Raw genomic sequence first — 21,872 nt, forward strand, 5'->3', positions numbered from 1 at the left:
CGAGAATAAGTTTTATGGCATACTTAACAAAATAAATGAAAATATACCTAAAAAATTTAGGGTGCAGTGGGCCACAGTGTGGCCTGTGGGCTGGACATCCCCGCTCTATCCTATGCCAGCTAAAAACATATCTTAGAAATTCCATGTTGGAAGAACATCTAAATGACCTTGCTTTGCTTTATTAAGCATCCCCAGAGATTAGTGAGGAGGTCATAGATTGGTTTATAAAAGATTTTTCATACAATTTTTACACAGTGATAAACAGCATTTTATAGCATGTATCTAAAATGCATTAGACATGATTTGATTTTCTTAATGTATGCTCTTACATATCTATACCAATTGACATCCTTATGATTATGTCAATAACCTTGTCCCATCAGCGCCAACAAAAACAACAATTGAATGTAAGATTAACTTGATATTGTTTCACTTAATTAAACTAAAAAGGAAATTTTTCATAGTAGAAAAAGAAAAGAATTTATATATTTAAGATTTTACACAGGAAACAAGCTGATATCTATAGAAGACAATATTACATAGTTGGGAATCACATTCAATTTTGAATAACTTCAAAGTACACTTAGGAGTTTAGGATCAAGCCACAAAAGATTTCAATACAAAGTATTCCATTCAGAAAACCTAAAACAATAGTACAGAAGTTGCAAACACACATTTGGTTACAAAATGTGATTTGACAATTTGATCAACCTTTCAAACTGCATTCTCTTGAAATAGTGCTAAGCCCCATTTCCACTATCTTGTCCCAATCTCCTTAATTAAAAAATAAAACTATATTAACCAATTTAATTAAGCTTAATTCACTGATTAATGCCTTATCAACTACACTAATCCAATTTGGATTATCTATATGATTTAGAAAAGATTGAATGTTCTGAGGAGTGATTTTTCTAAGGGAGGATTGTGACTGGCTATGCAAGTACATCATGAAGTCAATAGGCAATCAGTCTTCAGAAGAAAAGTAAAAACTAGTAAGTGTTACATCAGATTAGAAATTAACAGGAATGAAGTAATTCATATTTTTAAGCAAATGAACCTAATGTGTCTAAATTGTAGGAAAGTATCTAACATTTTGGTTATATAAATCTTGCAAACTTGTTAACACCTTTGTAACAACATATGTTCTGAATAGCACAGAGCAGGATCAAAAACATTATATAATGTTTATGGCCATCTTTCAATCTTAAGACCAACAGGCTTAACATTATTAAAATTTTTATCAATGATATTTCCAAACCCTTAGTTCTTCAGTATTGATATATAAAAAGCCCAATATTCAGTTTCATATAAAAATTATATTAGTCCAGGTCAGTCTGAATAAATAATACTTATATCAAAATTCAAAGAGAAAAGTGCTATTACTTAAAAGCACAAAATTCTTTATTTTTTCACATAAGTACTGCAATGGACTTGATATGGAATGCCATAGATCTTCAAAATATTCTCAACATAACAGTGGATAATTATAGAAATAATTTGGCAAATATGAGAAAAAGTACATATCTTAAAAAAGTTGTCTTAGTGTAAAAACATGTTATATAGCTTATAAATCTAACACAATTATTAAATATCCAAAATTTAACTTACAAACAGGTAAATATGTAAAATTTTTTAAATATCATCAGCTCATTACTGTAATTTATATCTCATTTGTAATAGGAGTATTAATGTATTATAAAGATAAGTTTATATATTATATACCATATTTCTTGTAATTTGCTAGATAAAAGAACATCACAGAAAATTTCCACAATGTTAAAATGTGTTTTCTTTTTTCACATTTTGACTGTGTTAATTTATAAAAACCATTGCCTTATGAAAATTAAGTATACTTGAAACAATATTGATAAATTTTTATAAATACAATAAAAAAAACTACATCAGAGATAAATCATTTATTTCAATTATTTATTATGAAAAAATTATTTCTCCATTCAATCTGAACTAGTTTACTTTAAAATAAATGTTTTCAGTGGATCTGAGATATGTGACATATGGACAAACTTTTTGAATCTAAGATTATTTGACAATAAGCTATGCATTAACATAAACTTATTGCTATAAATCAAGATAGTCATCAAAAATTTAAAAAAATATATTTAAAAAATTTATTTTGAACCTGAATTCATTACTAGAAATAATTAATAATTTATATATATGAAATAAAAGATGATTGTTGTTGAGAAAATCTTGGTATAATTTACTTAATATATTATATTCAATTAAGGAAATTTTTTCGATTTCTGTTGATGATTGCCAACAAAAGAAAATAAATATGAATGTCATAAAACATTAAATTTTCCTAAATGAAACTAATAATAATAAACATTGTTTTTTTAATTATTTTGCTATCAGGAATCAAAGGATTGAAAATAAGGAATAACTGTACCAACATAACTTCTGAAGTCAAATTTTGATATTGACTATTTCTATTCTCAGCATTCTTTCTTCTATTAAAAAATCCATAAAATTAATTTCATTTTATCTTAAATGCTTTCAGAACTTGTCAATACTAATGCTGTAAAATTGTAATTATTTAATATATTTTTAATTTAACAAATTATTATTTTGTTATTTTTTAAATTCATTTTGATTTCACTTGAAAAAAATGAATTTGGCACACAGAAAATGCACATTCATTTTTCTATATTGCATATAAACTAAATGCCAGTATTTAAAAAGTATGAAGAAATGTGAAAATTTATTTTTAAATTTATAATTGCTTTAAGTGAATTTGTTATTTTAAAAAATATTTATTATTTCTTTAAATAAAATTTTAATGTAAATAACTATATAAATGCAATAAATGGATGATATTTTTTTATTGTTTAGTTTCATTATAGTTAGAAAACTATATTTTCAGTTATTTTTATTTAAGAAATTGATTGTATAATAATGATTTTAAAAAATGGAGGAGGATGGATGAATTAACTTCATTGACATTAATATTTTTCTGTAGTAGATTTATCATATTAACACTCAAAATTTTAATCCTTGAGTATGATAAGCTATTTTATTAGTTTTTTATTTTCAAATTAAAATAAAACTCATTCTCTATAATTTAGTCTCATCTTTGTACACGCATAATTTTGCTATTATTGAAAGTTATATTTATAGTAAATGTTTCTGGATTTTAATAATTTATAAGTTTGAATTTTTATAACAATATTTTTATTCCAATTTAAAAATATTTTTGAATTGGTTAATATTCATTTAATTTGAGAAAAATCTAGTGATTTAGATACATTGAATTTTATATTAAGTAATAAGAATTTCAATTGATTGAATATAAATGTTTAAAATTTAATTGATAAACTAATAATAAACAAAACATACCCAAATTATATTTCTGCACATTAAATAAATTAATTGACTTAAGTCAATAAAATATAATCTGTAAATAAATAAAAAAAAAAAGGTAGAAAATTTCTATGTCAAAAATAATTTTGAATTTCATATATATAAATTACTAATTACTATTCATAAATGAATCAAGGTTCAAAACGTATTTTTATAAAATTACATATTATGGCTGGCAATATTTTTCATTATATTCCTATGTTAAAAAATGTGTAATTCATATTAAAACATTATTATTAAAGTTTAAATATACATTTGAATTACTATAAAAAATGGATGAATAGAATTTATCAAATGGTTTGATATATTAAATAATTATCTGTTAGTTTAATTGTAATGGGAGGAAATCTGTTTTTAAATTTTATCAAGGATGTTCTAAATAATAAACATTGTGATTCATATCAAAGCTAAATTTGGTAAATATAATTTAAATTTTATTAGGCAACATTCGTTCTAAATGTAAATTAAAATGATCAACTGATACACAGTGCACTTACATCTACTATAAATCACAATGTTTATTTTACAATCAATTAACAAACCTATTGACATAACAATAAATAATTAGCTATTAAAAAACTATATAAATAAATTATTTTTCTAGAAAATATAATTCACTCATACTATTCAATTTAATACATTTACCATCAAGCATTTTCTTTGCCTTTCATTCTTATATAGTATATCTATAAAATAACTTTTACAACAATCATGTTAAATATTTGAAAACTTACTTTTTTTAAAAAACAACTAATAACTTTTGTTTCACAAGTTACAAAAAAAAGTTTTTATAAACAATATAAGTTAATTAAATTTTAATTATTAATTCTTTGGCATTATCAGCAGTGTGTTATTTTTCCATCATTTTCTTCTTCGGTAGTGTTTACCCTAGGATTATCGGTAGTAATTAGTGATTGATGAGCTAAAAAGGCAAGGTTTGATGCCTTAAGTCGCATTATGCTGTTATTAATTAAAGAAGGTGATGGACTAATACAGGGTGTTGAGCAATGGGAATTTGTGAGATCACATTGGTCCAAAAGTCTAAGTAATTCATGTGGAGAAGGACCACCATTATGATTAGAAACTAGAAAAAAGATTAATTTTCAGATAAAATATTTTTATTAAATAATAAAAACTAATAGATATGATTACTTTAAAACTTGCCTGCTTCGCCTTTAACTGCCAAATCAAGAGCCGTCGTCAAGTCCCACATCTAAATGTGTAAAAAAATTTTCATTTTAACCAAATTTTTATAAACTTTAAAATTTATAAAATCTGAACAGATACTACCTGAATAGCTCCATTGCTGTGTCCTGTAAATATGTATCTTCGAGGCCGAGAACCCATACGATTTGAACCTTCACACTCATGAACACAAAAAGCACTAATTGTTGTACCATCTACTGATCTGATGATACATATTCTGTAAGAATTCATGTATTTTATTTTAGTAAAATATAAAAATGAATAAAAATTAAACTGAAAAGTAAAATTGTAATTAGCACAAGTAGCACATTGTTTGGTTTATTTAATAAATAACGATACCTAAAGTAAAATCTTTCTATCTAAAAAAAGTCTATGCAGAGAGAGAAACAACCAGATATATGTATTAATCCAACATAATTATTGTACAAGGTTCCTTGGATTAGAGGGGTTATATACAAAGAACAGGAAGTCAAAAAATGACTACAGACACACAAAAAATGTTTATATTAATTTTACAAAAATTTCTCATATTTTTAAACAATAATCTATTTACAATTTCTTTTTGTTTTTGAATGGAACATATAGCAGAAAATGAACAAAAGTAATTTGGATTAAGTAGAGAGTTCAAATTAGAGAAAATGTACTGTATTTATAACTTCAGTTTATTAGTTTTTTTAATTAGATGTGTCTGTTAATTACTCACTCTCTCAGTTAGTTGGTAAATGTAATCAATTTAAGTAACTTTTAATTTAAAATTAAAAAATATAAATTCCATATTAGAATTTATTTTTCTATTTAAGAAAATTTCTAAACTTAAAAATGATGCCTTGCTAACCAACTTTGCAACATCGATGACAGAAATTACTAATGTTATAGCTATAACTATAAAATAGACTTCTGTCTATAATTTTGTTAGCGACAATAATAATTCACTTTTTATTTGAGATATAATCAAAATTTTATTTAACAGTTCTGATTCTAAATAACACAAAAGTGTGGAGATTTATTAATATTGTATAAAATTCTAACTTGCCTTTTACCAGTTGAAGCATATCTAACATATAACTGATCAGTTTCTGGCACAACTTTTTGAATGAATACTTGTTCATCATCCTGCTCTCCATATGGTCCTATAAAAATAAAATATTAAATATTAAATTTTATTTTAATAACATGATTATAAAACTACAAAACTTAACTCACCACAATCATTACCAGTACCGTAACTTATTCCAGGTTCTAATTCTTCAAGAGAAACAACTTTAAATGATGCAAGCGGAGTCGAACCTGGCTGAGTAGATATCATACCTCTAAATCTTGTTACGCTCCACGTGCGTACGTGATTATATTCAGAACATGCTGAAAACAAAAAAAAAAAAAAAAAATANAAAGGTTATCCGGACACTTATCTAGAAATCGATATTCGACTGGAGTGAGAAAATGGTGGATGTGAACTCGACCGATGACCTATTTAAGGTTTACGCTTTGGGATGAGGGATGAACTCTGTAAGAAATATTTTAAAATATTACGGGGGGGTGGCCCGAATATCGATTAACCGTGGAAGAAGCTAAATCGCCGTCTCTTCCGAAGTAATTTACTTTGGAAACGTGTCAGAGAGCGCGGTTAACCGGATGCAATCGGTGAATTTCGCTAGGTTTTAACGGTTAACCGACTTTTAGACCACCCCTTACGTAGGGTTTGAAAAAGTAAGTACGTATTTTGTGCGTGTTTATGTGTGGTTTACCCTTTTACGTCTCGGCGTGCGAGGGGTGTCGAAGGTTACTTTTTTTTTTATTGTGAATTTTTTTGGTGGTGTCTTCCGGTAAAAACAATAACCTAACCGGGTGTAGGATAGTAAAAAGATTCTGTAACGCCAGCAACGCGGAAACTAGCTACAGTCAACGACCCGACTTTTAGTCTTCGATAGATACGAGCGAAGACAAATTGGCACAGTTTATAGTCACGTGACTAGGATAGTAGTGTTTAAAGAAAGGAGGCAATTATAGCATCTACGACGTAATTAACCGAAATCCACGCGAGAGGGAAACTTTTGACGAAATTTCCCTAAAAAAAAAAAAAAAAAAAAATTATATTACCATTCTTAAACAAAATAAATAAGGCTTTAATAAAATCTTTTAATTTCTAACCTGAAATAAGATATTTTTCAGATAAAACAACTTTTGTAACTGGACTACGATGAACTGTAAATGTCTGAAATAACTGTGGACCATGACCGACTGTTTCTGGATGCTGAACAATAACTCTAACTGTTCCAGAGCTTGTGCCATAGGCTATTTCTATCCAGTTTCCACAAAGACCTAAAAATTTTATATTACACTTTTGACTTCAAAATTAAAAATAAATTATAAATATCATGTTTAAAATTATTCAAGATTAATAATAAAAATTTAGCCTGTTGGCATTCCAGAAGGAAAAAAAGCTCTTTACATTCCCTTATATAATAATAAATAATAGATAACTTAATAAGATAGTAATCTACAAAGTCATTAATCAGAAAAATTTTCAATTTAATATTAATTTTATGAAAATATTGTTAAACTGAATTATTGCAATTAATTGTATATTTATGCCAATTCAGTTAATTACAATATTTTACAAAAGTTTCTAAATTATAAATCATGAAATAAGAAAATAATATATCATTAAATGGCTCTGATCTAGATAAAAAAAAAAAAGAACTATTATATCCAGCTAATGCCAAATTAATCAAAAAATTTTATTAGGTATATTGAAAATCTTTGTGTACATAAAATAAGTTTGAAGAAATGGTTTTAAAGTTAATCTAGATTTTATGACAAAAATAAACTATTATTTTAAAATAGAGAGAGAAATTTCCATAAATGTTTAGACATTTTCAAATTATTTTAAAACAGTTTTGATAATAGAAAAATGTGATTAAAACCCAAATTTAGAGGTTTCAAGGTATACTTTAATGAAAGTAAGTGAAAATATACATCCATATTATTATCATCAACATTATCTGCTTAAGATAGCCTGTGCTATATTTTAAAATTAAAATTTTGTTTTAAAACAAACATAGTCAAATCCCATTATTATTGGATTTTACTATGGTTTATTCATAGTCTGCATTAATGCAAAATAGATTTGCAGTGGACAAGGATAAGCATTTCAGTGTTAATGAGTTTGGTTAATACAAAATATTAATCAATATGTAATATCAAATGTGTTGTGGTTCTGTGGATTCAATAACAATTACTTTAAAACCCTGGATACAGGCTGCTCTTGTATATACAAATCACAAAAATGAAAATTGTAAAGGAATGTTGACACTTTCATAGATAAGTTGCTAGCATATATAGCAAGGTTTTAGAGCCTATAGCCAAAGTTTTAGAGTACAATTCCAGAATAAAAACTGAGAGGAAAGGAACAGTATCAAGAATATTATTATTTATGTAAATCTCACTCTGCTACAAACTAGAGTTAATCATCATATCTTTAACTTACCATAATAAGTTTTATGAGAAAAGTTCAGGTTATTTTTATGGAAAGTTACTGAATTTTATTACATTTTTCCCAGTAAATACTGTAATTACAGTATTTACTGGTAATCATGTTTTTCTTGTATTAGTTTCTCCTGTGCATGAGCTATATATGATGAATTTTATGAATATAATCTCATATAGACCATGGCCTATAGCCAAAATTGTAGGGTGTATTATTATTGTTTAATATGAAGCACACTTTTCCAGCTTCTACAAAGTCATATGAGCCATATTATGACCATGAATGCATTTTTCAACTTTAATAGTAGCTACAACAACGTCAGTGTTACTGACTTATGACACCAGTGTTATCATTATTGTCAATGCAGTATATGCCATACCAATGATCTTCACACCAACTCAAAAATAGTTAATAGGATTGGATAATTTTTGATTAAAAAACTGTCTTATAAAATACTTATTATTTGTAATTGCTTTAATAATGGAAATAATGAAACAACTGAATTACAAATATTAAATACTATAATTAGTTTGTAATTTAAAATTAAAAACAAATCATTTCCATTGAAATCCAAGCAAAACCTATTTTTTAATTTGTAAAGTATTATGCATATCCAACTCCTGGATTCAATTTGGCAGCAAAGTCAGCCTGTTATAACCAATAACTCCTTCACTGTTCTACCAATTCTAACCAATGTTGAAAAATAAGCATTGAATCTTTAAGCTAGTTATATTTCAATAAAATGTACATTTGGAACAATACATAGTTTATTTATTTATTTTAAACATATCAAAATAAGATAAAACAGTGAAATAACCGGAAGAAAATCTGATTTTTACCATTGCATGATACAACTTGATTTGTTTGTTGTAAATTTTGCATAATGCAACCTTATTAATACAAAGGCCAATTTTAAGTCCCCTCAACTTTGTATTGATAGGGTTTGACTGAGTATTTTGTATAACTTCCTTAAAAGTGAAGAAAGAAACTGTTAATTTTGTATATTAAGCATATAAACACCTTGAAGCCTGATATTCATAATAAAGCCAAACGATTGCCTGATTAAATTGGGGTACTTTACTGCTACTATTTAATTAAATAATATACAGCATGCTGAGGTAAAGCAATAGCTGGCTGAGTGCCATAGCAGGTGATTATAGACCATGGGTAAAGTGTCGCTCCAGTCAAAGCTGTAAGTAACCGAGGATAATTATGTCTAAATTATATATGTCTTGAAGTGAGGGATCAAACAGAGGTCCAGGTAGTGTAACTGGCAATGCATCCACATGGTAAGCAGCAGTTGTGAGTTTGAATACTGTTCTGGTTCACTTCTTTTCATCCAGAATTTTCTAAAAATTATTCAATATTAATTATTAAATTTAATAAGAGATGACACATAACACCTACCTCTAGTGCCAAATTATTTAATTATTAACAGTAGTGTCCCAAACTAGACACCAACCAATGCCAAATTCTATCAGATTAGACATGGCTATAGGTCTTAATAACTTTATTAATTATAATTATTAGTTATTAAGAGATGGTGCCTAATTCCTCTCTCTAGTACCAAATTGATTGCGTAATATAAAGTATCCCAATTTAATCCGGTAATTATTTGACTTTAATTTTGTATGATATACCTGTTTTAGATATATATTCTTAAATTTATTAATTCTTGATAAAATCTAGTAAAATTATAATCTAAATTCATCATATTTATATTGTTTAGCACATTAAAGAAAAAATTTTTTCTGGAAGTAGGCTAGGGATGAACTTTGTAGGCTCCAGGAGGTCATATGCATTTTTTTCTTATGGAGTTGCAGGCTTTATATTATTTTAGTATTCAGTAGGTTTAAACTAATGATATGTAAATTAGTAATATATAGTTTATTCTCATACTTTTACAGGTCTAGTTTAGTTTGAATATTCTTTGTCACAGTATCATCTTAAATTAATTTTAATTTAAATTAATTAAAACCCCTTAAGCCCATAACCCGAGATATCTCGGGCAATTATTAATTAGCATTGCATAACAAACATAAGGCAGAAAACAGGAAAATAAAATTACATTACCAAAGCCCCAGGAGCTGCATAGTAGGACCTCACAGGCAGCATGTAGCCCACAGGTTGTTCATCATTGGTTTAATATAATTTAAGATAACTTCAAAAATTAATTTTATTTACAAAGCCTATACAATAATTAATCTTTATTAAATTGAGTGTTGAATGAATGTTGCATTTTCTTATATTTTAATATGATTTCATATGCATTTGCTTGTGCAATATTATATAAGTAGAAATGTTTTATAACATAGTTTGCTATTTAATTTTATAATTCAATCATTGATCAATAAAAATTGAAAACTGAATCAAAACTAACAGTATTCATATAAAATGAAGCATGAAATGCCATAACATTGTAAATGCCATTTTTCTCTAAATACATTTTATTAAAGAATTGAATTCTAAAAGCAATATTTTCTTCTGCAAAAAATATTGTGACAATAGTGGCACTATAAGTGGCTATATTTTGAAGTTGAATTTACATACAAGCCATAATGTTTAAAGTGCCAAAGTGCAAATCACATGATGTTTGGTGCTTTAAAATGTTAGTGCTTATGTTTATAACATTTTGTTACTCCAGTAAATTTGTAACCTAGTGAGTTTGTTTACCCTTTTATTATAAAATTGAAATGAATTCATTCACTTTCCTCAAAAAAGTGTTTTTTTTACCTCCCCTGAAAAGCTTATTTTTTGCCATTTACAACATTATGGCATTGCATGCTACATATATTCTGTCATAAAACATTTCATATTTGGCTTTGATTTCAGTTTGGTCATTATGATGATGATGATGATGATGAAAAAAATTAATAATTCATTTTTAATAAAATTATATCACAATCTTATTAAGGAATTCATGGAATTTTTTCAAAAGAAGAATTACTGTTATGTAGATATAATAGATAACTAATCAGAACAATATTTTTAGTATAATTATAACAAGATAATTACATAGCATTGTAATAATGTTAGAAATATAATTAATACAATCTTTTATAAAGCTATAAATAAAAATATCAATGTATATAAAATTTTATATTAAGGTTGTGTGATTTCTTTAAAATATACATTATATCAACATATTTAGCAACATACTTATTCAATAAATGCAATTTGAAAGTTCATATCCCATTTAAAACAAAAACTTAACATTAAAGATTAAATTAATTAATTAATGTTCTCATTCATAATATCTCAACTATAATTATTACCAATAAGCTATCATATATTTTGTAAAATTTTAAATCAGAACTTGCTCTTTAACTAGTTAATTTATTAAATTATGGCTTGGGCAATTTTTTTCCATTTTATCTTTCTAAATTTAATTATCAATTATTTTAATGATCTATAAAGATGATAAACATATTTGTATCAACTGCAATTACCCTATCATCTCTGATCACCCTGTAAACAAGGTTATTCCCAGGATACATTTGGTGTCATCTGCTTCCTCCATGGATAACCAAGCTGACATTAATATCTATACAGACGGATCCAACAGCCCCCTTCATATCAGCTCAAGTGTCTGTATCTTTCTCCAAGCAGACATATTTTGCCCAAAATATGTTAAAAGGTACAGATACCCCCACATACCTCCATCTATCATGCTGAAGAAGATGCTGTCTACCAAGCTGTTTAGTGGGCCACTTCACTACCAAATAAATCTCTGTCTATCATCATTTACAGTGATTCTCAGTCTGTCCTAAAAACACTATTAAATCCCAATTGCAATAGCAATAAAATCACATATATCCAGCACCATATAAAAAATCTTGTAAATAAGATAACTTTTATATTTGTTCCTGGCCATACTGGCTTACTAGGAAATGAAAAAGCCAACTTTGAGGCTAAGTCAGCTGCCAAGAACACTGACTTGGACTACATTCACATCCCTCTCTCACGTAGCAGCCTTAAAAATTATATTCATGACAATGCTATGAAAAAGCGGAATCAACAATGGTTGAGCAGTAAAACTGGTAGAATAACAAGACTTTATTTTCCTAGTGTTGAATGCAGGTTCTCATCTCCACTTAGAGATTTAACGTTTGCTACTGCTCAACTACTTACTGAGCATGGTGATTTTAGAAGCTACCTGGCGATGTATAACCGGGCAGAAACTGCCTTTTGTTTTGCTCTACAGAAAATCTGGACACTGTTGACTATATGATCTATCATTGTCCAATTTATGATCAAGACAGACTTATTCTGAAATTAGAAATCTTTACGCTTGATGCCATGGCTTTACCATGGTCCACTTGATAAGCTTGTTCAGAAGCCATTGTTTGATGCTTTTTACAATTATGTTCAAAAAATATGAAAGAAAAGACTATTTATAATTTATAATTTCTAGTTTTACTTTTTAGTTTTCACTAAAAGCTGAAGACTAATTTTGTGTTTTCTTTGTATCATGTATTTGTATTTGGTTCATGTATTCTTAGTGTTATACTCCCATAGGAGTGGTGCACTTATTCTAATAAAAAAAAAAACATATATTTGTATCATCTAATTAATAAATTTAACTAAAATTCTAATAGATGATTACTTTGTAATTCAGTTATAGATAATTTCAAGTTAATTACACTTAAAATATTAAAACTGGCCATCCCTATTACCAATGTACTGTACATCCTATAATATATTACTACTTGTATAATGATTATAATAATTCTAGAGTAAGATGATAAATTATATATCTAACATTCTTTTCAAAAATCAAAACATAATATTAAGATAATTAACTTAAGTTTATTTCCATATAATTGCAAGTAAGATTCATTTAGAAAAGTGTGTTGTCTACATACATTAAATTACAAACATATTATTATCCTGAAATAGTGGTAATGAAATACAAAGCAGGATTCAGATATTTTAGATAGTTCATAAAAATAGTTTTAACAAGAAATATAGGAAAAGTAATAAAATCAACAGTTACAGTAATTATTAGAATACAGAAAGACTTATGAATTTCATAGACATATTTAAACAAGTTGTTATAAAATGTAACAAAATATATGAAATTTTATTTCATTTATATATAAATTTATTTTATCCCTAGTTTTAAATCAAATAACAGTTTTTAACACGAAAATAATAATGTATAAAATAATGAAAACAACAAAGAAATATCTTCATACAGACTTGAAAGTAATAACTTACTAATGAAAGCATCAAACCACTTAAACAGTACTGGAAATAAAAAAGCTCTAACTATAAACTGATGTTTAAAGACAAATATTGATCTTAGCTATGCAGGATAATAAACTGCAGATTTTGACTATTTTTGAAGGTTTTGAATGTAGTAATGAGTTTTGATATGATAAAAATAAATTAGACTGCTACAGGAATTTTATTGCCAATTTAAAATTAAAAAATTTTAATTATCAATCATTTTATATGAAATTATTTGAATATAAACTGGATTATTCTTTAATTTTTCAAAAATCAAAATTAATTTTTACTTAAATGTAGTGCAGAATTTTTTAACAACTTTTATTATTTTTTGGTTATAAACAACACATTAATTTTCCCCATGGTAATGCTTTTTTTTGATTTAGTTTTTTTTTCTTTTCACTCTCAAATTATTACTTACTCAATTTCAAGTTTTCCATCAGATCATAGTGCTATCCAAACAATTATTTATAAAGATCAATAAATTCCTTCATATGGTAATGCTTGTATTAATATTCCCACTTGGTCTACAATTAAATGGAGTCAACTCTACTTATCTCAGTTTCCGTAATTGGTCATTTCTTCTTGACCTGGTTTTAATGTTAAACAGAAAATGCAAAAGATATACAATCTCTTTACTTCCTCTTTAGGGGAATTTTTACAATACAAAAGAATCAATATAGATAATAAAAAATGGCATTCTCAGTTTTTGAAAAAATTAAGAAATCATTCTAAAACATTGTGGTGCTGATGGCAAAGAGATGGAAATCCCAGAACTGTGTACTCATGCCATGTTGCTATTAAGCATTATCAAAGATAATGTAAACTTCAATACTTAAATTATCTTCAAAAAATTATTACCAACTTTGCACACGATCCTAAAACTTTTTGGCAAACAGTTCCTAGGTTTTCTAAATCTAAAATAAAACACCCTCTTATTGATGATGATAATGTATATAACATATTTAATAATATTAAATCATGCTACTTTAATTTACTTTCTGAAACATAGTATAAACCACTAAGCATAAGAAATATGAATAAAGAAATACAAATAATCTTGTTTTTTTTTCTTTTTCTATTCTGCTAAAACCTAAACCAGTTTTGAACAAGCAATAAAATGCTTGTTTGCTTACATGCATTATTTGACTTTTAGTTAGCAGTAAAGTATACTTGGATTTAAGATGATTCCACAAATAATTTAAAACCAGAAAACTTCAGTGTAGCATTACAATTTGTATAGCACACTAATTTACCATTGATTTTTTTAAAACAAAATCATACATCACTCACATTTAAATTTGAAAATTAAAGTGAAAACCAGTAGAAATTAATCTTAAATGATAAAATTTTCAAATGCTAGTTGATAAATACTTTCTTCAGCATTTCTGAACATCAAAGAAACACTGACTTCTTTTTGATGAGGATAAGACATGACATAGCATAGTCATGAATGCTGGCTAGTACTAATAACATTTATTACTGTAGTATTTTAATAATAAAATATTACAATTTCATTAATTTTAATAATTTTATTAAAATACAGTATTAAAAGATTAATTCTATCAAATTCAAAGCAGTTTTGAAACTGGTTGATCAATTTTGAAAATTTCTGATTTTTGCCAGCACTAATTTAATCCTTAAATCATACTTTTCCTTTAACAATAGAGCCATGCTGATCATCTATCTAACACCTTTCAGAGGAAAGTTTTTTAATTGAAATAATGTGACTTCCAGTTGCATTGGAAGTTCATATATAGTTAATTGGGCCTCCTGCTCCTAAGATTTGTATATCCGGTCTCATCATTCATCTATTTAAATCAGTTCATGAGATTAATGAAAGACGGACAGACGGACTACAGTAAGAATTTATAAGTCTGCAAATTGCAGCCTAAATATAATATTTTTCAAATAAACTATTTCATAACATATTTCTTATTCCCAGTTTTCAACTCTCTTTATGGATCTTCTTCCTGTAACTCTTACAAATCAAGTTTGATTAAATTAATATTCAAATTAAAATTTAAAAAGATAACTGCTGAAGGCATTTAGCCAATAAAATTACATTTCTTTTGACAAAGGTAAGTAGAAAACTTAAAAACAATTCTTAGAATAAAGAAAACATCAATAAAAATTCTACAGTTTATTTTTACAGACTAATTAAAAGTATTAAGATAATCAAAATCAACATTAACATAACACAAAGTTTTAGAAGCATATAGACTTTTCTTGATTTAATTTTGAAAACCACCTGGCTATTTCTGTGTTGTTTATCTTGTCTCTTCTAAAAGCCTTGCACACTGCCGATAATACCTTTGCATCCTTATGGTTGATGCATTGTGTCCTATTGGTTGCTTTAAATATTTCTAATGCCTCAAAGTTCTAATGTATTTACAGTAGAGCGTCATTTATCCGAATCAATTGGGAACTGGGATTGTTCGGATAACTTATTTTTCAGATAACTGATTATGTACAAAAATATATATTAACCTAACCTGAAATTTTTCTCTGTTGTGTGTCGCTTCGCATTGAATTTTCGTCCATGTTAAGCCTAACGTAAACTTTTTAAAATAATAATTGTGACTATTGTATCGTTAAAAACTATTTCTTTATTTTTTACAAACAAAATAGATATAATGAAAAATATAAAAACAAAAAATTATACTTTAGAAGTTAATCTAGTATCAAAAACGTTTGATTCAGCACGACACACAATCCTCAGAAAAACACCACACAAAAGTGCCAGTGCTGCCAGCTAAAACACACACACACAAACAAAAAAAAATATTGAAGTAGCCCAAGATATAGCCAAAGATTGCAGTGTCACAGCACTAGCGAAAATTTAAATTTGCTGACTGGAATGCTTTCGGTTAACCAACGCTCTACTGTGTTTCTAAAGTTGGTATGTAGCAACTCTATTCTATCTAAATGAACTGTAACCCTTGACTCTGTTGCAAAAATGACTAGTGTAGTCATCAGTTTCTTTTCTCAAAAGTATACTTGTGTTTTTCTGTATTCTAACAACCTCCAGATTGATCCTATACATTCTATATACTCCCCAACTCTATGATCAATTATAGGTATTCAATACACTAACAGGGTTCTCTATGTATTTATAGGATACTTAGTATTTCAAAATATAACTATAAGGATTCAGAGGGATGTTAATAACACCTATATAGGAGTCAGAAACTGACCCCTATCTAGGTGTTATTAATGTGGAAAAAACCTGGAAAACTCCATGTGGCCAGCCCACTGGTAAGGCATGAATCCACAACCAACTACCAGTGTTCAGCAGTTTTATCTCTTCAATCACTGGTGGGCTTGGTTATTTCTGTATTTTTAATTTGTAAAAATAAGTTGTATAATTTTTAGTGATGTTTTATTTATTCTAAGAATTGCTTTTAAATTTTTCACTTATCTGTCAAAAAGATTAATTTTATTGGCTAAATGCCTTCAGCAGCTAGCTTTTTAAATTTTAATTTAAATATTAATTTAATCAAACTGTCGATTTGTAAGAGTTACAAGAAGAAAATTCACAAACAGAGTTGAAAACATTTGTGTTGTAAAGAAATAAATGCTGGGCTTACAGAAAAGTGTTGAACTTTTGAGTTATAACTATTTCATTTAAAAAGGAAGAATTCTATCAATGAGACTTTAATGTACTGAAATACTGAATTTAAAAATATTTTACTGAAAACAAATTAATAATAATTTATTAATTTGTTTTCAGTAAAATATTTTTCAACGAACTTTCAATTCAAGGAACCTTGTAATTCAAGGAACTTATGATAAATAATATTTTAAACTTAAAGATAAAAATAACTATCAATCCACTAGAACCTATCAGAGAAATGAATAAATAATTAATATTTACTAAATCCCCATTTCCTTGTATTATTTATCAAATATCTTTGATATTTTTTAAATTTAACTAGATCAGATCTATTTAATGAAAGCTATTTATAAATGAAATTGTGAAAATTTCTCAAATAGTGCTTTAATAGCAAAAGCTGAAAAGCACAAATTCTTAACAGAAAACAATTGAAATTGTAATAAACAAGATATTCATTTAAAATATAAATTTAATTTATGGCTTAAGAAGAAACATGAAAATGTTTTTCCATTCAATGAAACTTACCCTCCCCATGGACAGATAATCTATCCTTTGCTAGCATGAAATAATTTTACAACATATCAGTTCCATTAATTTAACAAAATTACTAAAACAGACAAATTATTAAAAACAATTTTTATAATATACAATAAAAACAAATTTTATAATGAAAAAAAGAAAAAAAANCGAAGCGTTACTGAATCAAAAGGTAATTATTAAATACTATTATGTTAACTACTTCAATGAGTTGGGATTAAATTATACAAATCTGTAAACAAAAAAAAAAGAATAAATCAGAAGATAAACCACATTTCCCTAATTCTATTAATATTAACTCAATTTAAATCATATTTTGCACGTCTTTTTGGCTTACAGGAACCACATTAACTTAATTACAAAGCATTAATATTTAAAAATATATATAATTTCGTATAATTTGAGAGTTTGAAGTATTAAAATCCCATAAAATGTCATATTTAATTGTAATTAACTGCAAATAGGAACCGTAATCATATTTTAATCGCTTTTAATTGTAATTAACACCTGTTTTAATAAGAGATGTAATCGTAAGTTTAATTGTAATTAGCATTCGTAATTAACTGCAGTAATTTTTAAAATTTAATCGCTTCTAATTGTAATTAACACCTGCTGTAATGAACTGCAAATGGAGGGCGGTAATCATGTATTTAACTGTAAGCAGGAGCCGTAATCATAATTTAATCACTTCTAATTGCAATTAATCTCTGCTCGTGTTAATTCGCGGATCTGAAACCGGTAAAGTGGATTATTATTACTTCAATTAAAATTTACACGTAATAAAAACCACGTAATTGCTTATTTGTTCATTGATAAGAGCGGATTACAAAGCGGAACTGCAGAATGAGTAACGTTCCCCAGCCAAGTATTTACGTAGAAGTGGAAAGTAATTTTTTTTCTTTTTTTAAATTCCTCGGCACGAGATCGACAGGGCTAAGATGATTATCGAAAATAATGATGATTAAGATATTAAATTAACCGTAAAATGTGTGTGTAGCAATTACAAATTTAAAAAAATATCGCAAAATCATGACAGATTCGTGAAATCTTGTGTTAAGCTTACGTCATTCAATACAACGTAATGATGAGGTAAAATGAAGATGCCTTGCTTGAAAAATTCGCAGGAAACTTTAAAACGGGGTTGGCGTGGTAACAAATCGCCATTTTCTTGTAATAACTATTACACCGGATCTATTTCCTTTTGAAATAAGGTTAATCGCTAGATTTCGACCGTGAGAACGTAGCTAAAATAAGGATCGAAGCGCCTTAAATCGAGGACTGGCTCGCTACAACGAGGATTGAAACACGTTAAAACGAGAAAGATCGAGGTATGAAAGCCGTTGAATGCTGATAAGGCCTACCGTTCTGGGGGAACCGGGATCGAATTCAAACGAGTAATGCAAGGAATTTTCGGGAAGGCTGGTCCCGGATAAGGTCGAAACCCGGCCTTTCCATTACGGGTCTGGCATAACCTTTAATGGGATTGTAAAAAAAGGCCCTCTTAATGCCCACGAGACGGAGTTAAAAAACCGGCCGCCTCCATTTCGGGCCTGGCAAACTCGCAACGGTATAGGGAAAAGGCCTTTTCTAATGCCTATAAGGCGGGAAAAATCGTTAAATCGGGGGTAGAAACGTATTAAAACGGATTAGCTCGAGACCGAAAGCAGTTATATCGGGAATTGAAATTTGTTTTCGCCATTTGATTCGGCCGCCATTTTCAAATTGAAGAATCGAGACCGGATGTGGAAGGTTTAGCAGCCCGGTTGACTATCACGTGACTTCGATTCAAAAATTTATCGGCAACAGAGTTAAATGAACGACTCCATGATTTTCGGTTTAACTGTAATTTAGCCCTCTTGTTTTTTAAGATTAAATACAATTAAAAGCTTGCTACACGACAGATTTACAACATCCTTTTATAGTAGATCCTTTTAACCTACTTTCTCGTTTATTCAGCCAAAAAAAAGCTGCTTAATCAGTTTTGTTTACAACTATTTTACGGACATGTAAATGACTCGTCGCTTTATCACCATTTTTTTTTTTTTCCTTAATATTCTGACGTCTTTCTCTCTCAAATCGTGCCGCAAATTAATTCGCTTTAAGTCAGGTGATATTTGGAATTTTCGTGTAATGACGAAATTCAAGCTTTGACAGAGCACGTGATCATATGCACCAATCAGCTTAAATGAATGACTCACGTGATTCTTTTTAAAACTTAATTAATAATTCATTTCGTGTCTGGTTAATTTTTTAAAGATTTAAAAATGGCGTTTTAAATTATTTAACGTTTAAAATTCTATGCACCAATCAGCGTAAATGAATGACTCACGTGATTCTTTTTAAAACTTAATTAATAATTCATTTCGTGTCTGGTTATGTTTTTAAAGATTTAAAAATGTTGTAATACATTGTAATTTTTTAAATAAAACAATTGTTTCAATTTATCTTTATTCTTCACTTAAATTACTAACAATAACTTTTAATAATCGGATACACAATTCAGATAAACAATTATGTCAAATGTAAGTTTAAAATCTTTAAAAATATTAAAATCATAACTGGAAAAAAGAATTCTTAAAAATGCACATTAAATAATTAACAAAGACAAATTAACTTCATATTAGATACACAATTCAGAAATATATAAAGATAACCAGCAATACTCAAACAAATTTCAATAAATTTTTAGCAATTATTATAAATACAAAATATTAAAACCCCTTTCAAATTATATCATTACAGATATGATTTATTTTAGAAAAAAAGTTATATTTAAAATTACAAAAATTCAAAAGTGACTTTATTCTTTTGTTAATACTTAAGCCTGATAAAAATGTAATGATCAGGTCAATTAATTACCAAATATTAATAATCATGCTATCTAGATTAGAACTGAGTTAATTAAATTGATAATAGATAAAATTGATTTCATGTAGACATTTGTCATGAATAGAAGAGAATGTGTCTAATCAACATCTCTAATGATTATTAACTCAACTCATTTCTAATTAGAGATTTACAATATAATTATTAATATTTAGAACTGATTTAATACAGAAATAATTATAAAATTGTATTAAATAAAAACAGATACAAGATTTGGCAATTAATTCCAGGAATAAATATACTTTTAGACACTGTCTGTTGATAAATCTGACTGCTTGTCTTCAAAATTTATTCACATACCTTTATTTGCACACAACCATATCAGATATTTTGCCTTATGTAAATTGTTGTCATTTGTTTGTAATGATAGAGTAAAGATTATTTTTTGTTCCATCATTAATCTTTTAAAATGCAATCAAAGTTTCTTCAAGATTTTCTATAACAATCAAATGAATTTTTAAATGGAAGTACTATTTAACATATAACAAAACAACAACCAAAAAAAAACCCAAATCATAAAACTTTGATGAAAAAACCCCTGATAATGTGCAACTTTATTGTCTATAATTACGCTTTTAGGCAAAATACAGGTTTATAGAACTAAAACATTATCCTCATTTCCTTCATTTATCTCTCAGGCTAACTCATATTCTTGAAAGCAAATTGATAATGAAAATAATCTGAAAATGCTGATTAAAAACTATATGACAAACAATTCAGTGAAAGTAAATTTAAACAAGTTTAAAAGACTTCTGTCATAAATTCAAAAATATATATTTTAATTTTAGAGATACTGTTTTGTACAATATGAAAAGCTTCTCATTTTACCATATAATTTTTTTAAAATTCCATTCAGCCCTGGAATCTAACTGCTAAACCTTATTTGTAACATATAAATTGGATATTTATTATAATGCAAATNTATTTTTTTAAAATTTAAATAATTGCTTAGTTTAAGATTTGGCGGCATCAATAAAATATTCTAGAATTCAGCTTAAGTTCGTTTTCTTCCGCCGCTAATGCATTATCAATGAATAAAGTCTTTTCGGAGATCATTACAGATCAATGTGACCCATATCAAGAATTAAATAGAGCGAACACAACAGAAAACTATTTTAAAATTAGGTATATACAGTATTGTACAGCAAAACGCTCATACTTCACAACGACTGCCGAACAAACTTTTATTTATAATCTAGTTAATCCTTTCAAAAAACCTAATTGGTCGAAATCACGGTATTAAATAAAATTTGAGCGATATCGACCAATGAAAAACCTTCAATCGTGTCACACGTTAATTTTTTTTAATTATCAATTGATTAAAGCTTAATGTAATTAAATTAATTTAGAAAATATTTATAAATAATTTATTTAAAATTTTAACACGTAATACTTCGAACAAAATACATATTTAAAAAACAAAAAAATAAAAATAAGGCACAGAATTATCACCAGTAGGTGGCACGCAGTAGATGAAGAAGTTTAAATTCGTCTGCGCAAGAATAATAATAATAAAACTTTTATTAT

At 27.1% G+C, this 21,872-nt stretch overlaps 1 protein-coding gene across 2 annotated transcripts; it reads right to left on the reverse strand.

Moving 5' to 3' along the window:
• Positions 1 to 3,424: 3,424 nt before the first annotated feature.
• On the reverse strand, positions 3,425 to 17,518 carry LOC111624896 (BTB/POZ domain-containing protein KCTD3-like). 2 transcript variants are annotated; one of them, XM_023367875.1, is made up of 7 exons: positions 17,448 to 17,516; positions 6,736 to 6,906; positions 5,791 to 5,946; positions 5,621 to 5,717; positions 4,672 to 4,804; positions 4,546 to 4,594; positions 3,425 to 4,465 (listed from the first exon to the last, which is right to left on the reverse strand). In XM_023367875.1, the coding sequence occupies exons 1-7, from the start codon at positions 17,482 to 17,484 to the stop codon at positions 4,221 to 4,223; spliced, it is 888 nt and encodes a 295-aa protein (XP_023223643.1). In that variant the 5' UTR covers positions 17,485 to 17,516; the 3' UTR covers positions 3,425 to 4,220. The 2 variants fall into 2 exon arrangements, with proteins under 2 accessions (XP_023223643.1, XP_023223644.1); XM_023367876.1 differs by having other exon boundaries at positions 4,327 to 4,465; positions 4,534 to 4,594; positions 17,448 to 17,518.
• Between the last annotated feature and the right edge of the window lie 4,354 nt (positions 17,519 to 21,872).

The sequence above is a fragment of the Centruroides sculpturatus genome, unplaced genomic scaffold, assembly GCF_000671375.1.
Source record: "Centruroides sculpturatus isolate CEXI.00-Female unplaced genomic scaffold, Cexi_2.0 scaffold408, whole genome shotgun sequence".
In the NCBI taxonomy this organism is placed as follows: Eukaryota; Metazoa; Arthropoda; class Arachnida; order Scorpiones; family Buthidae; genus Centruroides; species Centruroides sculpturatus.

Coding starts and splice junctions, on each gene's coding strand:
- LOC111624896 (XM_023367875.1), bottom strand. CDS start 17,484: ATGCTAGCAAAGGATAGATTATCTGTCCATGGGGAGG. Junction 5,718..5,790: donor CGGTACTGGTAATGATTGTG/GTGAGTTAAGTT, acceptor TTATTTTTATAG/GACCATATGGAGAGCAGGAT. Junction 4,805..5,620: donor TATGCTTCAACTGGTAAAAG/GCAAGTTAGAAT, acceptor GAATTCTTACAG/AATATGTATCATCAGATCAG.